This window comes from Fundulus heteroclitus, chromosome 15, assembly GCF_011125445.2.
Source record: "Fundulus heteroclitus isolate FHET01 chromosome 15, MU-UCD_Fhet_4.1, whole genome shotgun sequence".
In the NCBI taxonomy this organism is placed as follows: Eukaryota; Metazoa; Chordata; class Actinopteri; order Cyprinodontiformes; family Fundulidae; genus Fundulus; species Fundulus heteroclitus.
In genome coordinates, this window is record NC_046375.1 from 6,540,487 (window position 1) to 6,563,353 (window position 22,867).

General features: G+C 43.4%; 1 protein-coding gene across 1 annotated transcript in view; it reads right to left on the reverse strand.

The window, feature by feature from the left end:
• Positions 1–1,202: 1,202 nt before the first annotated feature.
• extl3 (exostosin-like glycosyltransferase 3) overlaps positions 1,203–22,867 on the reverse strand; it is a 67,711-nt gene continuing 46,046 nt past the window's right edge. Inside the window, exons 2-6 of the mRNA XM_036147287.1 lie at positions 18,635–21,223; positions 17,358–17,485; positions 10,233–10,377; positions 9,984–10,112; positions 1,203–5,322 (exon numbers count right to left, since the gene is read on the reverse strand). Coding sequence (XP_036003180.1) covers positions 5,113–5,322; positions 9,984–10,112; positions 10,233–10,377; positions 17,358–17,485; positions 18,635–20,767 — 2,745 coding nt within the window. The 5' untranslated portion in view covers positions 20,768–21,223 and the 3' untranslated portion in view covers positions 1,203–5,112. The remainder of the gene's footprint in view (positions 5,323–9,983; positions 10,113–10,232; positions 10,378–17,357; positions 17,486–18,634; positions 21,224–22,867) is intronic.

Sequence of the window (22,867 nt, forward strand, 5' to 3'; positions counted from 1 at the left end):
TCGCACTGGGCTGGCACCCTGCCCATCTAACGTCTGCAACCTGAGGCAAACAGGAAACCGTACCAAAGCAGCATCTGCGAGGGCTGGGTATCCCTCCAGGCCAGATGCCAACTCTGGAGGAGCTGCAGAGATCCAGAGCTCAAGTGGTAAAATCTGGCCAAACAAGTCGGGCATTCCACAAATCAGGCCTGTACAGAAGGCTGGCAAGAGGAAAGGCCTTAAAAAAAAAAAAAAGGTCCCATGGTAAGTTGGCAACAGGTAAAGAAAGGTGGAGGTAGCATCACGGGGTGGGAGAGGCACTTTTCAGGAAAGCTGGTCAGAACCGATGGGAAGATAGATGGAGGTGAAGATTCTCAGTCATCCAGGTCATAGTCATTCCAAAAAAAAAAAAAAAAAAAAAAAGCAAAGCAACTGGACTTGTTTTCCGTAGTTGAAGACGTTTCGCTTCCTCTCCAGGAAGCTTTCTCAATTGAAAAAGTCTGGAGTAATGTGCCGAGCAGTGGGATTCTGAGACAGACGCGATCTGAAGCCACTGGAAGGGTGAACTGCAGGAGCTCATTGACCGCCCATTACTAAGGGGCGGACCCGTTTCAGTTGAATTTGCATGTTATCTAAGCCATTACAAGGCCTTTGTTAGGCAGTAGTATAAAGCTTGTTACTCCACATTGCTCCAGACTTTTTGAATTGAGAATGCTTCCTGGAGAGGAAGCGAAACGTCTCCAACTACAGAAAACAATTGTAGTTGCTTTGTTTTTTACTTTGTTTTTGGAAGATAGATGGAGCTAAATATGAGCCAATTGTGTGTGTATGGAGTTGTTTAAAGAGATAAAAAAGAGATAAAAAAAACAGAACTGAAGTAAAGATTCTCCTTCCAGCCGGACAACAACCCTGGACAGATGGCCGGAGTTACAGCTGAATAAATACGCTGCGATCCGAACCGAAGTACCGGCATAAATCCAATTGAGAATCTGTGCCAGAACCTAAAGACCGTTAACAAACTCCCAGCACAGGTGACACAACAGGATGTTGGAAAGCAAGAATTATTATTTTTTTCTTCATTAAGTTATTTGCTGCTTTGTGTTGGTCTATGCAACCTTGTGGTATTGACAAAACTCAAAAAAAAAGGGGGCAGGAATCCATTTGCGAGGCAGCACAGCTTAGGAAGCGAGTAGCTACAAGAAGGAAGACACGAGTCAAAGCCGTTTTGTTAGACAAGGTTTTATTTCCATTCATCCGGCCTTTGAACGGCGCGTCCGACGCCATCGTCAGTCTGACAGCACAGGCAGCGCTGCAGGTGGCTGGAGCCCCACCCGCAGGACGAGAGACGGACCCAGGGAGCCCATACTGTCATCAATATTTACACCTTGCAGGGCGACTGCAGAGTTTTCAATGTATTCTGCTTCAAGCCACAGAAAACTAGTTGTGCCACTGATGGTTGAGGGGAGAAAAAAAAAAAAAAACACATGGAGGAGGAGGAACAGCCGATTTAAACTGAGCCCTTAGGACTTGGTCAGAGACGAAAGGTAATTACAATGGCCCTGAAGCAGGAGCCTGGCTGCTTTTTTTTTTTTTTTTTTTTTTTGTTGCTTGTAATTTCATGTTTGTTTCAGCAAGAGGGGAGGAAAAAAAATGGAGATTTTAATTGGTTTTGGTCATTTCACAACACACCTAATTAAAGATAGCAGCTCCCAGTTTGTCTCTCTTCAGAGAAACGGGCCCCATTCCATTATTGGGGTGTTTTTACAGGAGCGGTCGTCTGGAGAAGAAGGTGGGAAACTGGGCCTTTAAAGGCCTCCACCTCCCCTCGGGTCAGAGGCACCACAAAGCTTTTTATAGGCAGCAAAGTTAACGGGACGTCTCCAGTGAGTTTGGGACGCGAGTGATTAGGATCGAGCGAACCACAACATTATGGTTTTATTGCATGTCTCATCCGGTTTAAAAACAGCCTTTTTCTTAATAACATCATTAATAAATATACACAATGTTGTGAAAGTTCCATAAAAGCATCCTCACAGAATACAAATGCTTGTTACAGAAATAAACTGCCCCCCCCCGACTGTCAAATAACAAGAGACTCTGGATTTATATTACACGATGGCAGGTCAGGCTCCAGTGGTTTGACGCGGGTCGTACCGCTCTGCGTCCCTTTTAGTCAGCACCTTGCAAAGTTTACGTTGTAAAGCTGCAGACATCGTACCCATTTGGCAAAAAAAACAAAAAAACAACATTCATCAAGTGGAGGTAAAAGAACCGACATAAAAAAAAAAAAGTTAACGTCTGCATGGGCTGCATGCAGCCCATTTCTGTGCTGCAAAGGCAGAACAGTCTGTATATGGATGAGAATTGACATTCGGGTGGAAAACGCTTAATTGGCTTTCTGGATTCTGTGTGTGTGGGGTGGGGGGAGGGGGGGAAGAAGCCTCGCTTTTTTTTCAGCTCACTACAGAGACACAAATGGCAGCAATAAACTGGGAGCACATTAAGTATCTTTAGAAGCCAAATAATCAGCGAGTTGTTGTTTTGGACCATTTCTTCACTCGCATCATTACCCTTGTTCCTCTATAAAGCAAAATAAAATTAATTAGAGCGATCTGAATGTGCTGGTGGGAGGGATATTTGTCACATTCTGACAGAGGAAGAGAAACTCTTGCCTGTAGTTTTGGATTTAATGACCCAAGTGCACAATCTAGTCAGAAGTTTACATACACTCCTCATGGACATGAAGGCCATTCGGTTTCAGCTTTTAATCATGATGGGGGGGATGATTACATCTTCTGTAATATTTAAATGGGTGGACAAATGTTGCAGAGAAATCGTTCATTTCAGGAAACAACCTTCTAACATGATCCTTGCTGAATGTTTGACCTCTCTTCTTGGCAGAATTATCTAGAGCCCATTTTAATTGGTTTGCTTCTTGCCGCCAAAGCAGCTTCAAGCTTCATAAACACAGACATTCTCAATAGGAAGACTTCCTACAATGTTTTATGTGTAAACGTTCCTCACTTTCCCAGCCTTCTTAGTCCTTTTAAAATATAAAACGCAAACAGTCAGGTTTTTTTTCTATATAATGGTGACAGCAAAAAGCACAAACTGGGTGGGTAAAAGGACGAAACAGCAGGAGGAAGGAAGGACTGAGGACAAGGAAGGTAGGAAAGGAAGGGCAAAATGGAAGGATCAAAGTAAAGGAGGACAGAAAAATAAGGATTGCAGGAAGGGACAAAGGAGACAAGTAAGGAATGGAGACCAGACACAAGAAATTACAAAAGGAAGACAGAAGAAGGGAACGACAAAAGGAGGGATAGAAGAGCACAAGGAAGATAGGAAGGGAGTGAGGACAGAAGGGAGGACACAAGCAAAAAGAGAAAAAGACGTTCAAGGAAAGGAGGAAGTTCATAAGGGGGTGAGGGACTCAAGATGAGGAAGTGTATGAGGAAAGAAGAAGGGCATGTAATTTAGACAATAGAACTGAGAAAGTCTGTAAATAAAAGTATTCTTCCATATTTCTACGGATCTGAAAACCAAAAACTAAAAAAAAGTCTCGTTCCAGACTGCTTAGCAGCCCTAAACAAGATAATGTCAGCCTTCATCAGCCAGCCGGTTCTGATGCTGTACTGTTGAAACACTCGACTTTGTGTGCTGACCCAGACTGTGAAGAAACCCGGACAAACTGTCAGGAGACAGGAAACCGGTAAGTTCAAGAACAACCCAAGAACCACTGAACACTAGAAGACGCCGGACACGTCAGTGTCTCTGTCCACAGAGACGCTGCAAAACCAGCCGCTTCACACTGGACCGAAATTCCCAGCTCCCTACTTGAGACGTTTCATCGTCGGTCGTGACAAAGATGATCACGACAGGAAGTATTCGGAGAAGTCAAATTCAGACTTTTGAAACCTAAGGGCACTGAAGCAACCGCCTCCAAATTGTTCCACTTCGTTAAAATCAGAACACGCATCCAAACCGTTCTTTGAATGGATATAACAGACCTACTGTAAAACCTACGGGCCACACTTAAAACTCAGGTAACAGAAAACTGTCCAATTTATATAAAGTTATATAAACATCGCGGTCTGTGGTCAAACATGCAGCAGAATTATGTCGGGACTGTCCTGGTGGCTCCAAAGAGAAAGCGGATGAGGTATAAACCCACTCAGAGACCTTTATCGCCCCCTAATTAGTGTGTGTGTATGTATATATTATCTATGTTTGGATAGCCAGAAATCTTTTTCAACAAATCATTAAACCTAATCGCTGAAATGTTACATTGTTACCAACTAATGTGAGGTTGATGTTCACGATGAGTGGCTTTAAGCTCCTGACCAGACTAGTAAAGACCTCAAACTACATCCAAAATGGACTTTTGCTGCAGGGATTCTTGAAGCGTCATAAGTCTAATTTGCAGCCATTTGGTTGCTATTGCGTGCATTTAAAAATGACTTGAGCCCGACTATGTGACGGCTGGTTTTATTGACAGACTGGAGGCATTGTGGTGACTGCTGAAGTGAACTCCCTCTGAAGGGACCCAATGCTGCTTAAACATGATCGGACTGATTCCCCAAAGGCGGGGAGGTTTTTTTTTTTTTTTTTAAAAAAAGATGTCCACAACACATACATTTTAACGACATTAAAAAAATAAAACAAAGAGTCCGATAAAATACGTCTGACCATCAGTGCTCGAGTTTGAAGAACAGTTTTAAACTGCGTCGCTCTCAGTCGAAACTATTATTCTGTTACTTCTGCAGCTCCGCGATCGGGAGTTTCTGTACACTGTCAGGCTGCCTGCTTTTTAATTAGCAGGCAGGTAAGAGGTGCAAAACGTCTTCTGTAAGTAGTGGTTGATGATTGAACGTGATTGAAAAGGCAAGTTTAAAAAAAAAAAAAAAAAAAAAAGTGACATCCACTGACAAGGCTTCATTTCTCGGCAGTGGTTTCTTTCAACTTCCACTCTTTGAATTTCCAGCCGTCCAAAAAAAAAAAAATTAACCTTTACGATCCCGCCTCCGGAGCCTGAAAGCGTCCTCCTGCACGCCGACCCAACCGTCATTCTTCATCGCTACTCTCAGTAGGAGCTTCAGTCTTTCAGACCCCCCCCCCCCCTCCTCCTCCTCCGCGCTAGATGAACTTGAAGCACTTCGTCTTATCGTGGGGCAAGCGAGTCTTAAACAGCACCGAGTCCACCCTGAACTGCGTGTACAGCAGCGGCATGTAACCGTACACCTTGACGAAGAAGTTGATGCACTTGTGGCGCTCGTGGAAGTGCGAGTCGTCGTGGGAGAGGGCCTGAGGACAGCCGGGGCAGCGGAAAGTCCACCGGGACGTTACCTGAAAACCAAACAGAGGGACGGTAAATGTACAGTTTTGTCACCGCGAAGGGCAATTTTACCAGCCTTTCAGAACACACATCAAACCGCTGCTGAAAGCCCGCTTGTAAAAGAAAAGGAGGCGCGTGGATTTACGACGTCGGGCCCGGTCGTAAATATGCTGTCCGGTAATAAACGTCCTTCCGAGGGAAATCCTGGCGAAAACTCGGGGCGTAATGCGCCGATTACATCTGCCGTTTTTGTGATTTATTATTTTGCCTGTGCAATATTGAGAATGCCAGTTTGAGTAATGGTAAGGCTAAGTGGGCACCAACAAAAATACACAGCCTGATGAGGAAGGTTGGAGCGAATGCAAATCAGTCAAGCAGCAAAAGGCAATACAGCAAAAAGTATTCAGAAACCCTGGATATCATTCAGTCTCTCAGTCAAACTTCAAGGCATTATACTGAGACTTTATGTGATAGGCATACGCAAGGCAGTGCGTAATTTGTTAAATGGATGACAAATTAGACTTTGTAGAGTTCAAATCTGAAATCTGTGGCCACTTACTATTCACTAGCCTGAGTAAATACTTGGTAGAACCACCCTTCACTGCAGCTTCAGGTCTCTGGGGTTACGTCTCTGCGGTGAGCGCTGCACATCTAGATAGTGAGATTTATGCCCATTCTTTTTTGCAAACAGCTCGAGCTCAGCATCAGTTTTCAAGTCTTGCTACAGGTTCTCAACTGTATTTAGGTCTGGACTTTAACTGGGCGATTCTGAAACATCAACGAGCAACACTGGTCCAAACCGTTCTACTGTAACTCCGGCTTTGTGCCGTCAGCTGCTTTCCTGTTCGAAGCTGAAACTCCACTCCAGTCTCAGGTCCTCCGCAGCTTTCCACAGTTTTTCCTGAACCATTTAAACTACCTCCATCTTCCCACCAACTTTCTTGAAGAAAGCATCCTCACAACATGATGCTGCCACCTCATCGTTTCAGTACAGGGAAGGTGTTGAAGGCATTTTTTAAGGCGTTGGCCCCTATCAAATAATACTTCCTAAAATGTTCAGCCAAGAAGCACGCAGGTGAGACCGAGGAACCAAAAGCCGTGGCTGACATATCGCACGGCTCACTTGAGCTACATCAAAAACATGAGGGATTTCTGCAGGCAAAGAAATATATGAGGGCTTTTTAAAAAACACTAGAAGGTTCAGTGTTGGTTCCATCATATTTTGTTCATGCATATTTTTTTGCACATTCTTAACCATCAGGAATGTTAATTGCACAGTTTCATGTTTAAATAGGACTGACTTTCAGAACACGGTGCGAGTCCTAGCAGACCCTAACGACTGTTTTGTTTTGCATGCTTTAATCTCTTAAAAAAAAAAAAAAAAAACATGTACACATTGATTGCTGTGTTGTTACCTGTACCCATTGTTTTTTTAATTGCTTGCTGTTTATTGTATGTTCCCTAAGCCGGAGGATGTCCCAGGGAAAAATTTCACCATGGTGACAGTAAAAGATTCTTGACTCTTGATCTGATTGGTACCAGCTTCTTCATATGTTGTGTCCTCTACACAGCATGTAGCAAACTGGATACAGAACTGCGTGCGGCTCTATTTTACTCTTCATACCGAAGCTGTGGATCTCTGCAGCTTATCCAGCGTCACTGTGGGCAGCTTTGCTACATCTGTTAAAGCTGTAGTTGATAATCCTGTTCAGAAGCACTTTTCGTTACACTGGGTGAAACGGTCCTTCCGTCCTGACAGTCAATACATCATGTATTCAGAAAAAGGAGGTTAAAAAATGTAATCTCTGTGAGAGCTGCAGCCTGTAAAAACTGACCAATCCTATCATTCGGTCTGAATGGAAATAACCAATCAAATGCCTTCGTGTCTCATCCTTTCATTCTCCTCTGTCCCTCAAGTTATCGGGTATCACCTTATCTAGGGTTGTCCCACATGCCAATCAACTTGTCAGTTTCCACTTGCTGGCTGCACACTTCTAGTGTTTATGTATTCGGTTAGCTTAGCGACTAGCTTAGCGGTTAGCTGCAGTGTTAGCCGTTCATTGTAGCTCCGCTGCTCTCACAGTAAGTTCCTCCTTGATTTGAAAAATAAAAATAAAAAATAAAGTTGTAATCATTTGATTCAACTTTACAATTCTTTGCAACTCTGCGCTGATCTTTTACGTAAAATCACAGTAAAATATATTGCTGTGCGTAGATTTGATGTGATAAAATATGAAAAGGTTAAAGATGTAAGAGAATTTTATCTGCACAGTACCACAGTATACGCACAACTAATCAAAACGTATTAATTTTTCATATCAGAGTTGATACTAGTTGATAAAAAGATCAGTGGGCTATGGATGCTTTTGAAATAGGAAGAAGAGCAGGAACAACGGAGTCTCCTTTAAATAATTCAGTCCCATCAATTTGAATGAAGTCAGCAAAAACCTACAGAACTGGGAGGGGGATACTTTATTTAGTGATCATTAGGCCAAGACAGGAAAAGCTCACTTTTAAACCTCTACAAATAAAGACTTCCCAGCCTTCATCCCAGGTAAAAAGATGCCCTGTGCGTCTCCATGCAGCTTCAAAACACAAAAGAAGTGAAGCACACAAAGCAACACTATAACGGTGGAAGTGGTTTTGAGGTCAGAAGACATTTCAAAAACACTGCTTGTGAAAAATGTAAGAAAAACAAGTCAAAGCCTCCTTCTAAGCAGTGGAAACAGATTCAAGTGTTTAGTGGTGGAGCTCTGCTCTGTGACACTAAAGGGACCATCGTGAAACCAGACCGGAGCTAGACATCGGCACAGAGCATATTTTACTTCACAAGGAACAATTTGTGCAACCAAACAAAAAAAAAAAAAAAAAAAAAAACAGGAAATAAACTTTAACCAAAAAAGGGAAATGTCTGCTAAAACTATAGGGCCTCAAGAGGTGCTAGCCGAAGATTTTAACTCCCATAGGAGAAGGTTAAAAGCACCAGAGTGAGCACAAAAGAGCAGTGCCTGCAAGAGAACCCTTTTAGATACAATTTAAAGGTTTCTTTCCCCAGAAAAAAAATCTGGAACCAAACCCCGACAGTGGAAAAGAAGGAGTACAAAGTGTAATACTGCATACCATCTAAACTATTACCTTTGAAGCCCTATTCATTTAGAAAGCGGAGAAGAAAAACCCTTGCAACTTATCAAATCCACTTTCCATAAGTAAATTTACAGGTTCACCTAAAGGCAATCAGAATCTATACTACTAATGAAGTATCTAATCTATTTCCTATGCAACTTTTTAGAACGCACATTTTCCTCCACTTAACTTTCCATTCAAATGGATAGTTACATCACGCAGAACAGCTGCAGTCTTTCACAATCAGCATTTGTGGCATAAGGTTGAGCTGAGAGACAAAGTAATAAGGACAAGACCAAAACTGAAACGCAAAACAGGTTCAATTATGTTACCGTCTAATATTGTTTATTTCATAGATAGCCAGAGAGGAAGTTTTATCTGGAAACTAAGACTGTAATCAATGATACTTTAGTTTGCTCAGACCTAACTACTAGATTAATATTTAATATTAATATCAAAGAGAAAGTTGCTCTGTTCTGTAAACTATCTAATAGTACATATTTTATTCATCAGTGCTATAAACAAGACGTAAAACTCTTTAAATCGTTGCTGCAGAGTCAGTGCTGCTAAATTTCTCTTTTAGGTGCATCAGTGCTGCTGGTGAAGAAAACAAAACATCTTTGAAGCTTTGTTTTAGCCTCAGCTGTGAGCACATTATAACACACAAAGCCATCAAAGGCCCATTTAAAGTCCATTCAATGAGATTCTCCAGAGCTGTTTAAAAAAAGTCAGCTTGAGACGGCTTCTTACAGGCAGAAAGAACAAATGTTAGTTAATCAAGCTGCAAGCAGCTGAAATCTTACAAAGAATTGAAGCAAAACAAAAAAAAAAAAAAACCAAGTCTGAAGCTGTGAGAGCCCGTTTCTGTCTACCACTGCCTGAAATATAAGGACACGGTTTAAAAAAAATGACTGTGGTAAATCTGCTGCTGTGCAAACATGGCGCTCATTTAAGATTTCAATTACGGAAGAAAGGAGGGGGGGGAAAAAAAACAATTCGCAAAACATCTGAGGTTGAATGTTGCCAATTTCTCACCAGCGGTGCATAAAAAAAAGCAATTTAATTTCCAATCTTATTTGTCCGACTGGGTGTTAAAAAAAAAAAAGAAGACATCCCTTGAACCACAGGAAACGACAGAGTTGTTCCAAATTCAATATTCAAATGGCGTGCTCTTCAATGAAGTGCTGTCATACAACACCCTCCGCTAAAAGACAGCCTTAATTCCCTGCTGAATATTACCCCCACCTCCCCGATAAACCTCGCAGAACTTTAAAACTAAAGGCTGTTGTGACATTTCCATCAGCTTAAATGACTTTATTGCTCTAAGGATTTACCCAGAAGTAAACTAAGGGGTGAATGTCCCTCCAATAAAAATCCAAGACTAAACTCAGACAGAAGCCACTGTTTTGAGCTTGTTTTTGCGCTAACTTATTCATTTGTGCGAGGTATTATGGATATGCCCGTTTGAGTAATGGAGAGTCTAAATATGGAAAAAAAATAAAAATAGAATCAGCCTGTTGGTGTAAGAGATTTGAACTCCGTTTCTGACCTTGATAGGTGGTTTGCGGGTTATGTGAGACACCAGAAAGTTCATGGCAATGTCTTCGCAGTTTATGTACTCGTCCACCATGTCCCTGATGGCCTGGGGCATGACGTAGGAGTACAGGTAGGCGTAGTACTACAAGGACAAAACAGCACACGAGGGAAATCAGTCAGCAACATAGTTGAAATAAACTCTGCAGGGCATGATTTCATTTATATCTTCCATTTTTTATTTTTACAGAGAGCAGGATCTGACCTTATGGAAGAAAGCAGCTCCTGTCAGGACCATGGAGAGCTCACAGGAGTAGTTGGAGTTGTAGAGCCAGGACTGGTGGTTGACGTCCCACGCATGGTACCTCCCAGGGAAACCCACGATGCGATCTCTGGCCTCGCGCCACACTCTGAGGAACACCACCGAACAGAGAGAAACTACCATGAGCCAATCAACACCTCAGTGAAGGGGTTTGAAGTTGTTAGTACTGCCTTTTTGTATGCAAGTTGATACGATCCTTTGCCAATACAAATGTACAAATGTTACATTGTTATTTTTCTCACGCTACTGATTTCTACTGTTCTCCAGTTTTGCATTGCACTGCATTGAAATGACTGTTGTCATTTCAGCTTTTAACTTTTTGTTCTCTCTTTTTTTCTTCATAGTAGGTACACCTGGTCTGGCATTCTGTTAACTGTGACATCATCCAGAGAAGACAGATCACCCGCTACTACCATCTAATGTAGAACAGATTACTGGATCAATGTGTGCTTCTGTGCTTTTTTGTCTCTCTTGTTGTGTCTCTGCTCTGTCTTCTGTAACCCCCAGTCGGTCGAGGCAGATGACCGTTCATACTGAGCCTGGTTCTGCTGGAGTTTTTCTTTCCACCGTCGCTTCATGCTTGCTCAGTATGGGGGATTGGTGCAAAGCCATGGACAATGCAGACGACTCTCCCTGTGGCTCTACGCTTCCCCAGGAGTGAATGCTGCTTGTCGGGACTTTGAAGCAATCAACTGGTTCCCTTATATAGGACATTTTTGACCAATCTGTATAATATGATTGAATTTGACTTTGTAAAGTGCCTTGAGATGACATGTTTCATGAATTGGCGCTATATAAATAAAATTGAATTGAATACAAATGGGGGAGTGTGACAATGCGAAAGAATTGAGGTGCCTCTCATAATCACAATAATAGATGCTGCTTGTTAGTGGTTGTAATGTGGCAAAGACAAAGAGGGCATCATTGTGATGTAGAGGGTAAATGATTTTAAACTTTCTATAAACTAGAATCTAAAATGCGTGGCAGGAATTCATGCTCCGCCAACCTGAGTGAATAACTGGTAGAACCTCCTTTTACTGTAATTACAGTTGTCAGATGAGTCTTCCAGCTCTGCGCCTCTGGTAACTGAACTTCACTTATTCTTTTTCACAAAATAGCTCACAAAAGTTCAAATCAGACTGAACAGAAAATGTGGGTGAACATTAACTTCAGTCTTGTTGTTATACCAATCTGCTTTGATCTGAGCCGTCCCGCTGAATCTCTGGATGTCTGGTTAGGATGGCTGTGCTGATCAGTCTGAAGTCTTTTGCAGCCTCCAAAAGGGTTTCTTCCAGAATTGCCCTGTATTCAGCTCCATCTATTGTCCCGCCAGCTTCCCTTTTCCTGCTTTAGAAAAGCATCCCCACAGCATGATGCTGCCACCACCATGTTTCAGCATGTGTGTGGTGCGTCACAGGCCAGAAATTACATTTTGGTCTCATTTTACCACAGCGGCTCCTTAAACGTGCATGCCATGACCGCTATATACATCGTTTATGAAGTTTAAGCTGGACTTTCGACGGCATTTATTTTCTAAAAGCTTAATGCCACTATTCACTGCAAGATCTATGGAGTGTGCAACTAAATGTCATCCTGTCGATCTCTGCAGCTCCTCCAGAAAATCCCCAAAATTGTATGTTGAGTATTTTGACCGTTATGAAGCTTTTGTGCACCAACGTTCTCTAACAAACCCCCAAAACCTTTGCGGAACAGTTTTTACTAAGATTACGTTAAACACAAGTGTATTATTTGCAAATAATGTAACTTCTGAGGGCAACTGGTTGCACCAGAATTTATTCAGAGGCAACAGAGTAAAGATGGCTCTAAAGATGAAGGAGATTTATGGATGGATAAAAAGAGGGCAGAAAGGTAGTTGGTGTGAGAGAAGAAGAGGCAGAAGACAGGGTTAGATGGAGACAGACTGAAAGGGAAAGGCCGAAAGAGGAAGAGACCAGATGGCTAACATTAAATGAACTCCACACCTCCAAGGCTTTTCATTGTAAAACATCTGGGTACCACTTTGTGTTGATCTAGCATCTAAAATCTTACCTGACTCCGCCAGATAGATTTGCTCCGCATATCCATCTGGAAACCTTCCGTTGAAGTAATTTTGGGAAGGGGCGAAAATACTGGTCAGCTGATTGGCCTATGTTGGTGATAGACGGGCCAAATGAACCAATCAGATTCGTCGTCGCTCTGTTACGAGCGACGACGAAAACACAACCACAAGCCAAGCTACTCTTGCTGCTGCAAGTAAAGGCTCGTTAGCTCAGCAAAGAAATGCTCTGTAATGCCGATAAAACTTGCTCGATAGCCACGCTAACGCTAGTTTCATCGGCTGAAGCCGCCATGTTCTTTAGACTGAACTGTCGCGCTTCCCGTTGCGTCACACTTCAACCCGCCTCAAAGCCAACGCTGATTGGACGTTCGTTTGGTGAACGGCTCCAAATTTTCTTTAACGGAGAGTATCCAGACTGATCTGCGAGTGAAACCTTGAAACCTCGCGAGATCAGGATGGTCTCACGAGGCTATCTAAAATCCCCCCAAAAATAATATTTGTGGTTGTAAATGTCATAAATTTGGAAAGGTTCATAGAGTATGAAAACTTTTACACGCCCCCATATCCATTTATTCCATCTTCGATTTGTCTGTTGGATATTCTGTAGAGCACCAGTAATTCAGACACAAACTTACTTCAGCCGGGTTCAGTGTTGCAGCTCATTAGACGAGATAATTAGACTCCTCCCGTCAACACAAAAGGATCCAAGAAATTTCACAAGAAAAAAAAAAAAATCCAGCCTCTCTAACGAGTTCATGTGAAACTACTTTAAACATCTAAGGAGGTTCAGCTGCACCACAACTTCTCCTTTCCTGGAGCGGAGGTCAGGAGACATTCCTGAGTAATCATTGGGGGAGTTTGAGAAAATTCATCACAAATGACCCAGTAGACACGCGAACACACTCAGAGCGCCTGTTTCTGCCTGTCTGGACAAGCCTGCCACAGCGATCTTAAACAACACTGGAATAGGGGTGATGACGTACACAAAAATAAACTTTGCAGCATAAAACATCTTTTATTCAGTTTAAACACAGACTTTACATTTGAGCTGTCGGACCGACATTCCAGTAAGATGCTGACTCCATGTATTGGTTTTGCTTTGTGATCTATAATCTCTTTATTTGTTGCTTCAGAGTGTGTTTTCAAGTATGCGGTGTTTTGCGTCTTTTAAGATCTTATTTTTCTCCTCACAGAGATAAAAACCTCTGTGTATGAATGCAAAAAGGAACCAAATGGTCGGAGCTACAGTTGATTGTGAAATATCTTCTCTGTAACAAATCTGAGATATTTTAACCTCAGCCTTCCCAACAGTCAGAAATCTGAAAACTTCTAAATATTTGAAATAGTCATACTTGGAAAACTAAGAAAATTAAAACTAAGTACACTGCAAAAATAAGTAAAATGTTCTTAAAGTTAGTGTATTAGTGTAAATAAGATTATTTGCCAATGGAATGAGTAGTCTGACCCCTAAAATAAGATAATTTGACATCCTGCACTTGAAATAAGATGATGGAGATGAGTTGTTCCTATTTTAATTGCAAAAATCGTATTTGTAGTAGTTCCGTTTTTGCAGTCCTTTTTATCGTCGCTGGATTGAGGAGTGATGGAGGTAGCCAGGTGGTGCTAATAAAATGCAATAAAACAGGGTCATCAGCATTTCTGACCGTCTCTGAAGCGGCAGGACCCTTTTGGTGGTTTGCTGGTCTGGGACAAGCAGACGTGTGAGGTAACACAATGCAAAGAAAGGAAGGCGTCAGCGATGCCATCAAGCAATTGTGGATCTGAACAGACTTAAAGGGACATTTCTAAACAATTTCAAGTGCATCATCCTGCCAAAGAAAGATTATTCACAAGTGGAAAGTGTGTTTGTTGCCAATCTTCCCAATAGTGGACATCCAACCAAATTCCTCCTAAGGGCAGACTGTGCAATGTGCTCAGAACTACAAAAACCTAAAAGCCACATCTGAAATTCTCCACAGCTCACTTTGCATGTAAAATGTGTTGGAGTCAGGAATGTTGTCCCAGATGACAGCTACTCTCTCTAAAAAAAACAAGCAAAACAAAACAAAACAAAAACATGCCTGCTGCACAAATTATGTTGGCTAGGATGCAAAGGCAAGACTTCTAGAGCGGGGGTTCCAAAACCTAGCAGCATGCGACCCCAAAACTAACAGTGCCAGAGAGTGGTGACCCCCTTTTGACAGGGTGGGGGTGTTTACAAGAATAAAGTCATAATATTGTGAGAATATAGTGGTACTAGGGCTGGGCAACGATTAAAATATTTAATCGCGATTAATCGCCCTGATTAATCGCGATTAATCGCGATTAATCGCATTGTATTTACAAACTCCAAGAATGAATTCAAAAGTAGTGTAAAGAGCACTTTTATTTTAATGTTCTGCTGCCATATGAACAAAAGTGTTGTAACATTTGTAGCACTTATTTTATACTGGATATTTTCAACCCATCTATTGAATTTAGTGCACTACTTGATCTTTTCTTCATAAGAGAACAGCAAGCACTGCAGCCAAAATATGGCCTTTTTTGACCTACTGTATATTAGCCAGTCCCTAAGCTTGATGTATCATGAAACTGTTGACCTTTTGGGTTTTGTGGTTTTTATTTTATTATTACAATTAAAAATAATAATAATAATAATAATAATAATAATAATAATAATAATAATAATAATAATAATAATAATAATAATAATAATAATAATAATAATGTTATGTTCAGTGTTTTTTCGCTAATCCACCTCTTATATATTTCAATCCTTATGTAATTTTGTCTGTGTTGTGTGCACCTGCCTGTTGCTTTAATCCTATAAATTTCCCCGTCGTGGGATAAAAAAAGGATTAGCTAATGTTATCTTATCTTAAATAACACTTTTTAATATATGTACTGGGTTCTTTCAAGGTCTTAATTACATGTTATGTGTGGGCTCCAGTAACATCCATCCATCCATCCATCCATCCATCCACTGATCTACCTGGATGTTCCCTGGAGGACAGAAACGCCTCAGTCAGTGACGTCTGTGGGTCTGTCGGGGCAATGAGAGAAGTTTCGTCTCCTCTCTCCGTTTCTGGGGCTCGACGTTTTCATGTTTTTTCATGTGCTTAGATAAATTTGTTGTGTTTCCACTGAAATGAACCGGCTTTTTACAAAACATACAGCTTGATTTCATTTACGGTATTAAAATAAAGCCAAACGGTGCTACTTCCTCTGTTCATGTTTTTTCGCTGCTGCGGTCTCTCTCAGCTGTTTGTGTATTAAGTTTGTGTGAGAGCTGAGTGGGCGGGCCAGGCTGAGCCTGCGTGCTGATTGGCTGGCGCCGCTGAGCCATGTACGAGAGGGGAGGGGGAGCGGGAGAGTGCTGCCGTGACAGCTGACTGACACTGACTGAAAGCATGTGAGCAACATGCGTTAATGCGCGATAAAATAAATATCGCCGTTAATAGTCTAATGAATTAACGCGAAATTAACGCGTTAACTTGCCCAGCCCTAAGTGGTACTTTTATGATAACCCCACAAAAAAGCAGTCTTCCCCTGTTTTTTTTCTCATGTGTGCCTAATATTATAACTTTACTCTCGCAATTTCCATAAAAAACCTAAAAAGTATTACAGCCATTGTTGATTATAAATAATAAATTACTGGCCACAAAGGAGTACATTTTAGAGATGCACCGATTTGATACCCCGATCAGATATCGGCTCTGATATTGACTACTTTGCTAATTATACAGTTACGGCGATCTAGTCACTTCTATTCTATGTTTGCAATGCCGGTTATGCAGAGCACGTACAGCAGCTATCGATGAGCAAACAGAGTAACATGGAGAATGTGCCGGAGCGAGCCAAGTCTGCCATTTGGAAACATTTCAGACTTCATACGCCAACAAGTCTGACTGCAACATGCAACATCTGCAATGTGCAAGTTGCGAGGGGGAGGGGGGGATAAGGTTGGTAAATTCAACACCACATACTTAAATAAGCTCCTCCAAAAGCACCACGCTAAAGAACATGCAACTTTGCAAACAATGTTTTTTTTAAGCCTGATAACTTCACTCACATGGCAAGGTACACGGTTTATTTATTCAACAATAATATCGGATTGGTATCGGCCGATATCGGATCGGTGCATCTCTAGTAAATTTCCACAAAAAAATAAATAAAAAAAATTAAGATTAATTTCATATATTTGCGAGAAAAAAAAACTTGGATGTTGTCTGTGGTACATTTCCTAGAAAAAATATTTTCCACGATTAAAAGGCATGAATTTACTATAATACAACAAGTGAACAAGTAAAAAATTCAGATCATCTCACAACCCCACAAAGGTGTCTCGTGACCCCTCAGGGGGTCCCGACCCCCACTTTGGGAACCCCTGCTCTAGCGTAATGTCCTTTGGACAGATGAGACCAAAATTAAGAGATTTGGCCTTATTCACAGCAAAATGTTTGATGAAAACACAAACCTCGCACCCACTGTCATAGCATAGAGATGGAGAAGTGATGGTTTTGCTTCCACTGAACCCAAAAGTGAACACCAAACTACTTTTTACCCAAAAGAACCTATAATCAAATGTGATGCCATGTGTCTGAAAGGTGAAAACTGACCCAAACTGGGTCATTAACGCGGAAATAATCCCAGACATAGGAGCTTCTCTACAAGAGAAGAATTAAGGTGCAGCAATGGCCATACTTTAACCTGATTATGATGCTGTGGAGGAACCTCAAGACAGTTGGGCAGAAACAAACATTGGAAAATATCAGAAATGAAGCAGTATAGTAAAAATATTATAAATCTAAGCTCTTTCAGAAGGCATTTGCAAGGATGATATTTGTAATAAAAACCTGTTCAATAGCTGATTTACAATGAGGAGCAGAGAAAAAATGTGAGAGAACTGCAGGCCAATAAATGAAATAAATGAAAGGAAAAACTTAGTCCTTGTGTTTCAAGTCTTCCCAGTGGGTACAAAAATAGCCGCTACCCAGCGCTTCACTGACCTGAAGCCAAACATGATCTCATCGTGCCGAAGATGAGCATCGTCGTCGATGGAGAGGATGGCCTCCGTTTCCACCACGTCCCACGGCAGAAAGCGGTTGTTCAGGCTGTTCTTCTCTGTGCGGACAACCTGCAGGCATGAGATTGGCAAAAAAGGGAACAGACGCTTGATATAACCAGAACTGTCTGAAAAGACATCCAACAGAAAGAAAAAAAAAAACTAAAGAAAAACAGGGTTCCATGTCACTTTTAACCCTGTAATTTGTGAACTTATCTCATAACTTGCTGGCAAGTTTCCTAAATGTGAATAAAAAGGATCAAGAGGAAATTTACATTTCTTCTTATATTTTTTAATCCTCATTTTTTTTAAAAAGGCCCAAATTGTTATCAATTGCATTGCTCTAATTATGTTTTGTTTTATCGCAATTTTGTTTTAAAAAGCTGCCTACAGTCTCCACAAATTTTAAAGCTTCAGTGATCTGAACTCAATGCACTGCATGATAAATCTGCATGACAATAATAAAATCAGAGAGAATGGCTGAGTTTGTGCTTTTCTTGGACATTAGCAAGGAAGCATTTAGATTATTGACGTTACCGTCTATTTTTATTTGGTGTCTATTTGGGGCTTAGCAAAAGAATCGAGCAGATCAGCTGGCATTAGTAAACACCACACAGGTGAGCACTTTTGAATAAAGATAAACCCAGTTTGTGGAATTTTGATCGCAAATGGTCGCGTTTCCCATGAACAGTTTTTAAATGCGTCAACCAACAGGATCTACTTTAGATGCACATTCTCAGGGTTTCATAAAGAAATCTCATAAAAGTTAAGGACATACGCTTTGATAGATAAATTGGGATGTATATTCTCCTTTTTTTATGTTGCATTCAAGTCTTTAAGAACTTGAATAAGATTTTTTCCTATAATGTATGTCAGTCCTTAAAACAACAAGAAAAGGTTATTATTGGAATCGATAAGTCAAAGCTGCCTAACCATATATCCAGGAAGCCTGGTTGCTGCATTTTTTAATACTCTCCAAGTTTGAAGGAGGCATTTCATCATAGAAAAATGGCAAAACAAACATAAAAACAACAAAAAAATACAAAATTGACAATAACGAATTCCAATGTGCTTGTGTAAGCTTTTTTTTAGTTTTTAACTTGTTTAGAAAAACAAATTAGTGCAACAAAATGGGAAAAAAATAGCCCTGACGCGTGCTAAACAGTCCAGTTGTAGCTCTGACAAAAGCAAAGCGGCGCAGCTTTTAAGAGGAAATCTTACCACGATCGGCAGGCCGATGTCTGGCCACAGCAGGTCCTCTGAGGGAGGCTTTGGTGAATTCCACACCACCACCACCTTGTTGAGGTACGGCAGCCCATTCAACCTCTCCAGGGAGTTCATCAGCACCTCCTCCCTCTCGTACGTCAGCATGACCACCGTGAACTGCTCTCGAGGGACATTTCCTCCCAGAGCAGCCTGAAATTCTTTCCCAGAGCCCCCCGAGCCCCCGCCGATAGGCCTGAAACCGGTTCCGGAGCCAAGGAATTTGGCTTCGGACGGCAACACGGGGTCCAGGGGAGTGTGGGGAAACAGATGGAAGGGCCCCGGGGCCCTGTTCCACGCTCTGTACGTGTCTGCGGCCGTGTACGTGAAGTTGCGCAAGAAGCGCGGAGAGGCGTACGGAGGCTCCGTCTCTACAGGACCCAGGTCCAGGTCGCCGTTGTCGGCCAGGTTGGCGTCGGTTCCTGCCAGCTTCCCGGCTTTGTGGGGAATCTCCTGCGCGGGCTCGTCCCGGATCGGAGCGGCAGGAACCTGGATGCTGGTTCGTATGCTCGCGAGGATGGTGTTGAGAACATTTTCCGAGGTCGAGAAGTAGGTCTCCCAGAGGAAGCGACCCTGCCGCCGCATGGCGAGCACGTCGTTGTCCGATAAGCTTCGCATCAGGAAATGGAGCTCTGTGACGCGGGGCTTGGGCACTATGATGGCGGCTTCGGTCCAGCGGATGAACTGGTGGTACGGTAGTCTGGAGTGATCCCCCAACACGACGGGGATGGCCCCTACTTCCAGGGCCTCGAACAGCCTCATGCCGCACCCCGCCGAGGCGACCAGCTGTCCGTCCCCTGGAGAGATCACCAGGGCGAAAGTAGATTCCTTCAGCATCTTCAGCCTGTCCTCCCTCTCCCCGCAGAGCGCCCATTCCGTCGGCAAACTTGGCTTTGGGTTCTTGCAGGTGAACTCCACCAGCACCTGATCCAGGTGGCTGTCCTGCACCGCCTTTAAAGTGCCGATTATCCGATCGTCGTAGTCAGCGGGAGGGTCTCCCTCCAGCTCCTCCTCGAACGACTGAGGTGGCGCCTCCTGCAGGCTGCTCCTCAAAGACTCCACCCTCTCGCCCTGGAAGGTGAAAAGGTACTTCCTCTTTACGGGAACCTGCGGCGGAACCTCTAAAAAGTTGGGCTCCGAGAGCGCGTGCACCAGCGGAGACACGACCAGGTCGAAGCCCTCGCGGTACTGCCGCTCCAGGAAGGTGGACTGGGCGATCGCCGCCCTCCCTGTGCTGACGTTGTACAGGAAGTTCTGCGTCATGGACTTCTGGGAGAAATGCACCAGGACGTGGTTGTGTCCGTCGGACCTCCAGTAAGGAAGAGCTTTCAGCTGCTTCTCCAGCTCCGACGGAGGCGGCGGCGGGGAGGATTCGAGTATCTCTCCCACCAGTACCAAATACAAACAGGCAATGCTTGGGTTATCGGTTACATAAATATTGCTTTTAACAGATGCTGCGAAAGCCTGCTTCACCAGCGGGTCTAGATAATTCCCCCACGGATAAGAACCTGTGTCGTAGACGTAGACAGGAAAGCCCGACGTGAGCGGACAGCGCGCGTAGTCGAAGCAGGACCGCAGGCGGCAGGAACGCGACGACTTTGGCGGCGGTAGTCCTGGGTCGTCTTTGTCTGGCAGCAGCCTAACCGGCAGGGACAGCTTGGGCTGGTTCTGGGCCATTAGTTCTTTATAGGAATGCTCCGTCTGGCTGATGACGTTCTTCAGCTGCAGCAGGTCCTGCTTGGCGCTGTCGATGCTGCGCTTGCAGGCCTCGATGCGCAGGTTGAGCCTGGCGATCTCCCCGTTGAGCTCCTGCCGCTTGGCCTCCAGCTGCAGCAGCTCCTCGCTGACCGACTCGCGGATGCGGCACAGGTCCTGCACGTGCTTGGCCTCGCACAGCTCCCCGCCGGGCCGCGGCCCGAATATGCGCTTGTCGGGGCCCCCGGCTTCGTCGATGGTGGTGAGGTAGTAGTGGGCGATGAGCGGGAAGAAGACCAGGATGAAGAAGAGCATGAAGCTGAGCCACGTGAGGCGCACCCGGCGCAGCACCCAGGTCTGTCCACCGCCTCCCACTCCGCCGCCGTTCCGCTGCATTGTTGACCCGTCAGTCCTTTAACTGCCCCACCAGGGAACCGTTTCTATAAAGAGCAGCAGCCATGGTCGACCTTGTCAACAAGGCGTGATGATAGACGCTAAACCATCAAATCTTCTCTGAAAAAGGTCACCTGCTGCTGCGTACCTCCGCAGAGAGTCCTGCAGGGGATGTGGGCAGAGGCTGAGCCTCACCTGTATTCTAAGATGTAGTCTGTATAGTAACCCACAAACGCCGGTGCCATTTTCTGCTGAGAGGTTTCAACTACTCCTCTGAATGTGTGCAGGGGAAAAAGGTTCAGTGTAAGCAAAGGGATCGTCCCTTGATGGGCGACGCCAGGAGGACATGGTGACCGTGCGATAACTCAGATGTGCCCATGTTCGGGTCCTCCCGCCACCAGAAACCCAACAAAGGTGTTGGAACTTTCCAAGTATCGTTGTTCTTCTAGAAGAAGAAATCTGAAAGAGAGAAGCAGAAGAAAAAGAACTATGAGTTCTACCGAATAATTGGAAAAAAACGTGGAGTATTATCCATTTCTTTGATACCCCTAGGTAAAACCCAGCGCTAATGGCTGCCATCAGCAGTCTAATAACTAAATAAACGTAATCTTTAGGATGAATACAGCCGTTTTGGAAAGCTTCATTCAGAGAAACAGTGAAGGGAGGACACGGTGAGCTTGTGGGAGACGGTACCCTGGCCTAAAAGCTAAAAACCAACTATGCACATCCATGTGAAAACAGCAGCGCTAAAATGAAACACGGTGGTGGTGGACTCATGCTGAGGGAATTCTTGTCCCTGAACACAAAGGTCTGATCAAAGCCTACTCATGTGCTAAAAAGGCCCCGTGCCCATTCTTTTCCTTTCACCTCACAGTTATGAACTACTAGTGCTGGGCCATCATATAACATCCCAATTTAATACACTGAGATTTGAGGTTCTCATGGGAAAATACAAATAATGTCAGCAGGTATAAATACTTTTAGTAGCTAATGCCTGGAACATATTGACTGAGGTTATAGTGTCTCTCGCTGCTTCACTCCTTCCTGCCTCCTGTGTGTATTTGGCTGTTAACATGGGATCCTTTTACCAGAAGACAACTTTTTCCTGGATTATTCATTTTTAATGGGGAAATTCAGTCTGAACTGAGGTAAAAAAGGCAAGGTGAAGTGAAAGAGATAATAGTAAGAAAGCAATATGTTGGAGATTTACAGTCATCCTTTGTAAAGCCAGCCAGAGGCTCAGCTGGTTCAGCCATGGTTGTCTACCATAGAAGACGAATATCAGTGGGCTGAACGATACAAGGTGTCTTTGGTTTTCAATTAACTTTTCAATTTATTCTTTTCTTCATGTCACACAGGGCCCAAACTCTGGAAAGTTGCCGTTTATAACACAGACACACACATACATACATACACACGCAGCCGGCACATTAACATCAAAAGCACCTTCAGCAAATCTCATTAAAGGCCTCCTCCTGCATCCTGACCTCATCGCCGACTCAAATTACCGAGCACCCTTGATAAGAGTCCATCCTAGAGAGCGATGATTGCCTCAGGAGTGGGGAAAGGAAGGAAAACAGCTGCATCATCTGATGCGAGGTGCGTCTCTGGGGCCACGGCTGGTGAGCCTTTACATTCTGCTATCCAGCTTATTCATTCATTCTGGGACAAAAACCAACAAAACAGCAACATAAATAAATACATTTTAGCTGCTTCTTTTAGTTGTAGGTTTTTCAAAAAAGGATAGCTCTGGGACACAATTACCAGAAATGGGAGTCAAAGGAGCTCCCCGTCAGACATCTCTTTAAACTTTATTATTTTTTACATCATGAGCACAATGTAAATATTGGCACCGTTTATTTCTACGAACAGCCGGCGGTGAAGTGCTCGAGCTGCAGCTACATCAAAGGCCTTGTAGATGTCAAACGATAGGCCAAGAGCCAAACAGTCCTTATCAAGCACATTACAAACCCGAAGCGAGCTGAGCAAGTTTCACGGAGCTCTTCAGAGCTACACAAAGACCGGAGGAACGTAGCAGGAGTTCATCTTCCCTGACATATCACCCTTTGATGGTCATAGTCCTCCCTGGCCTCTAGGTAAATC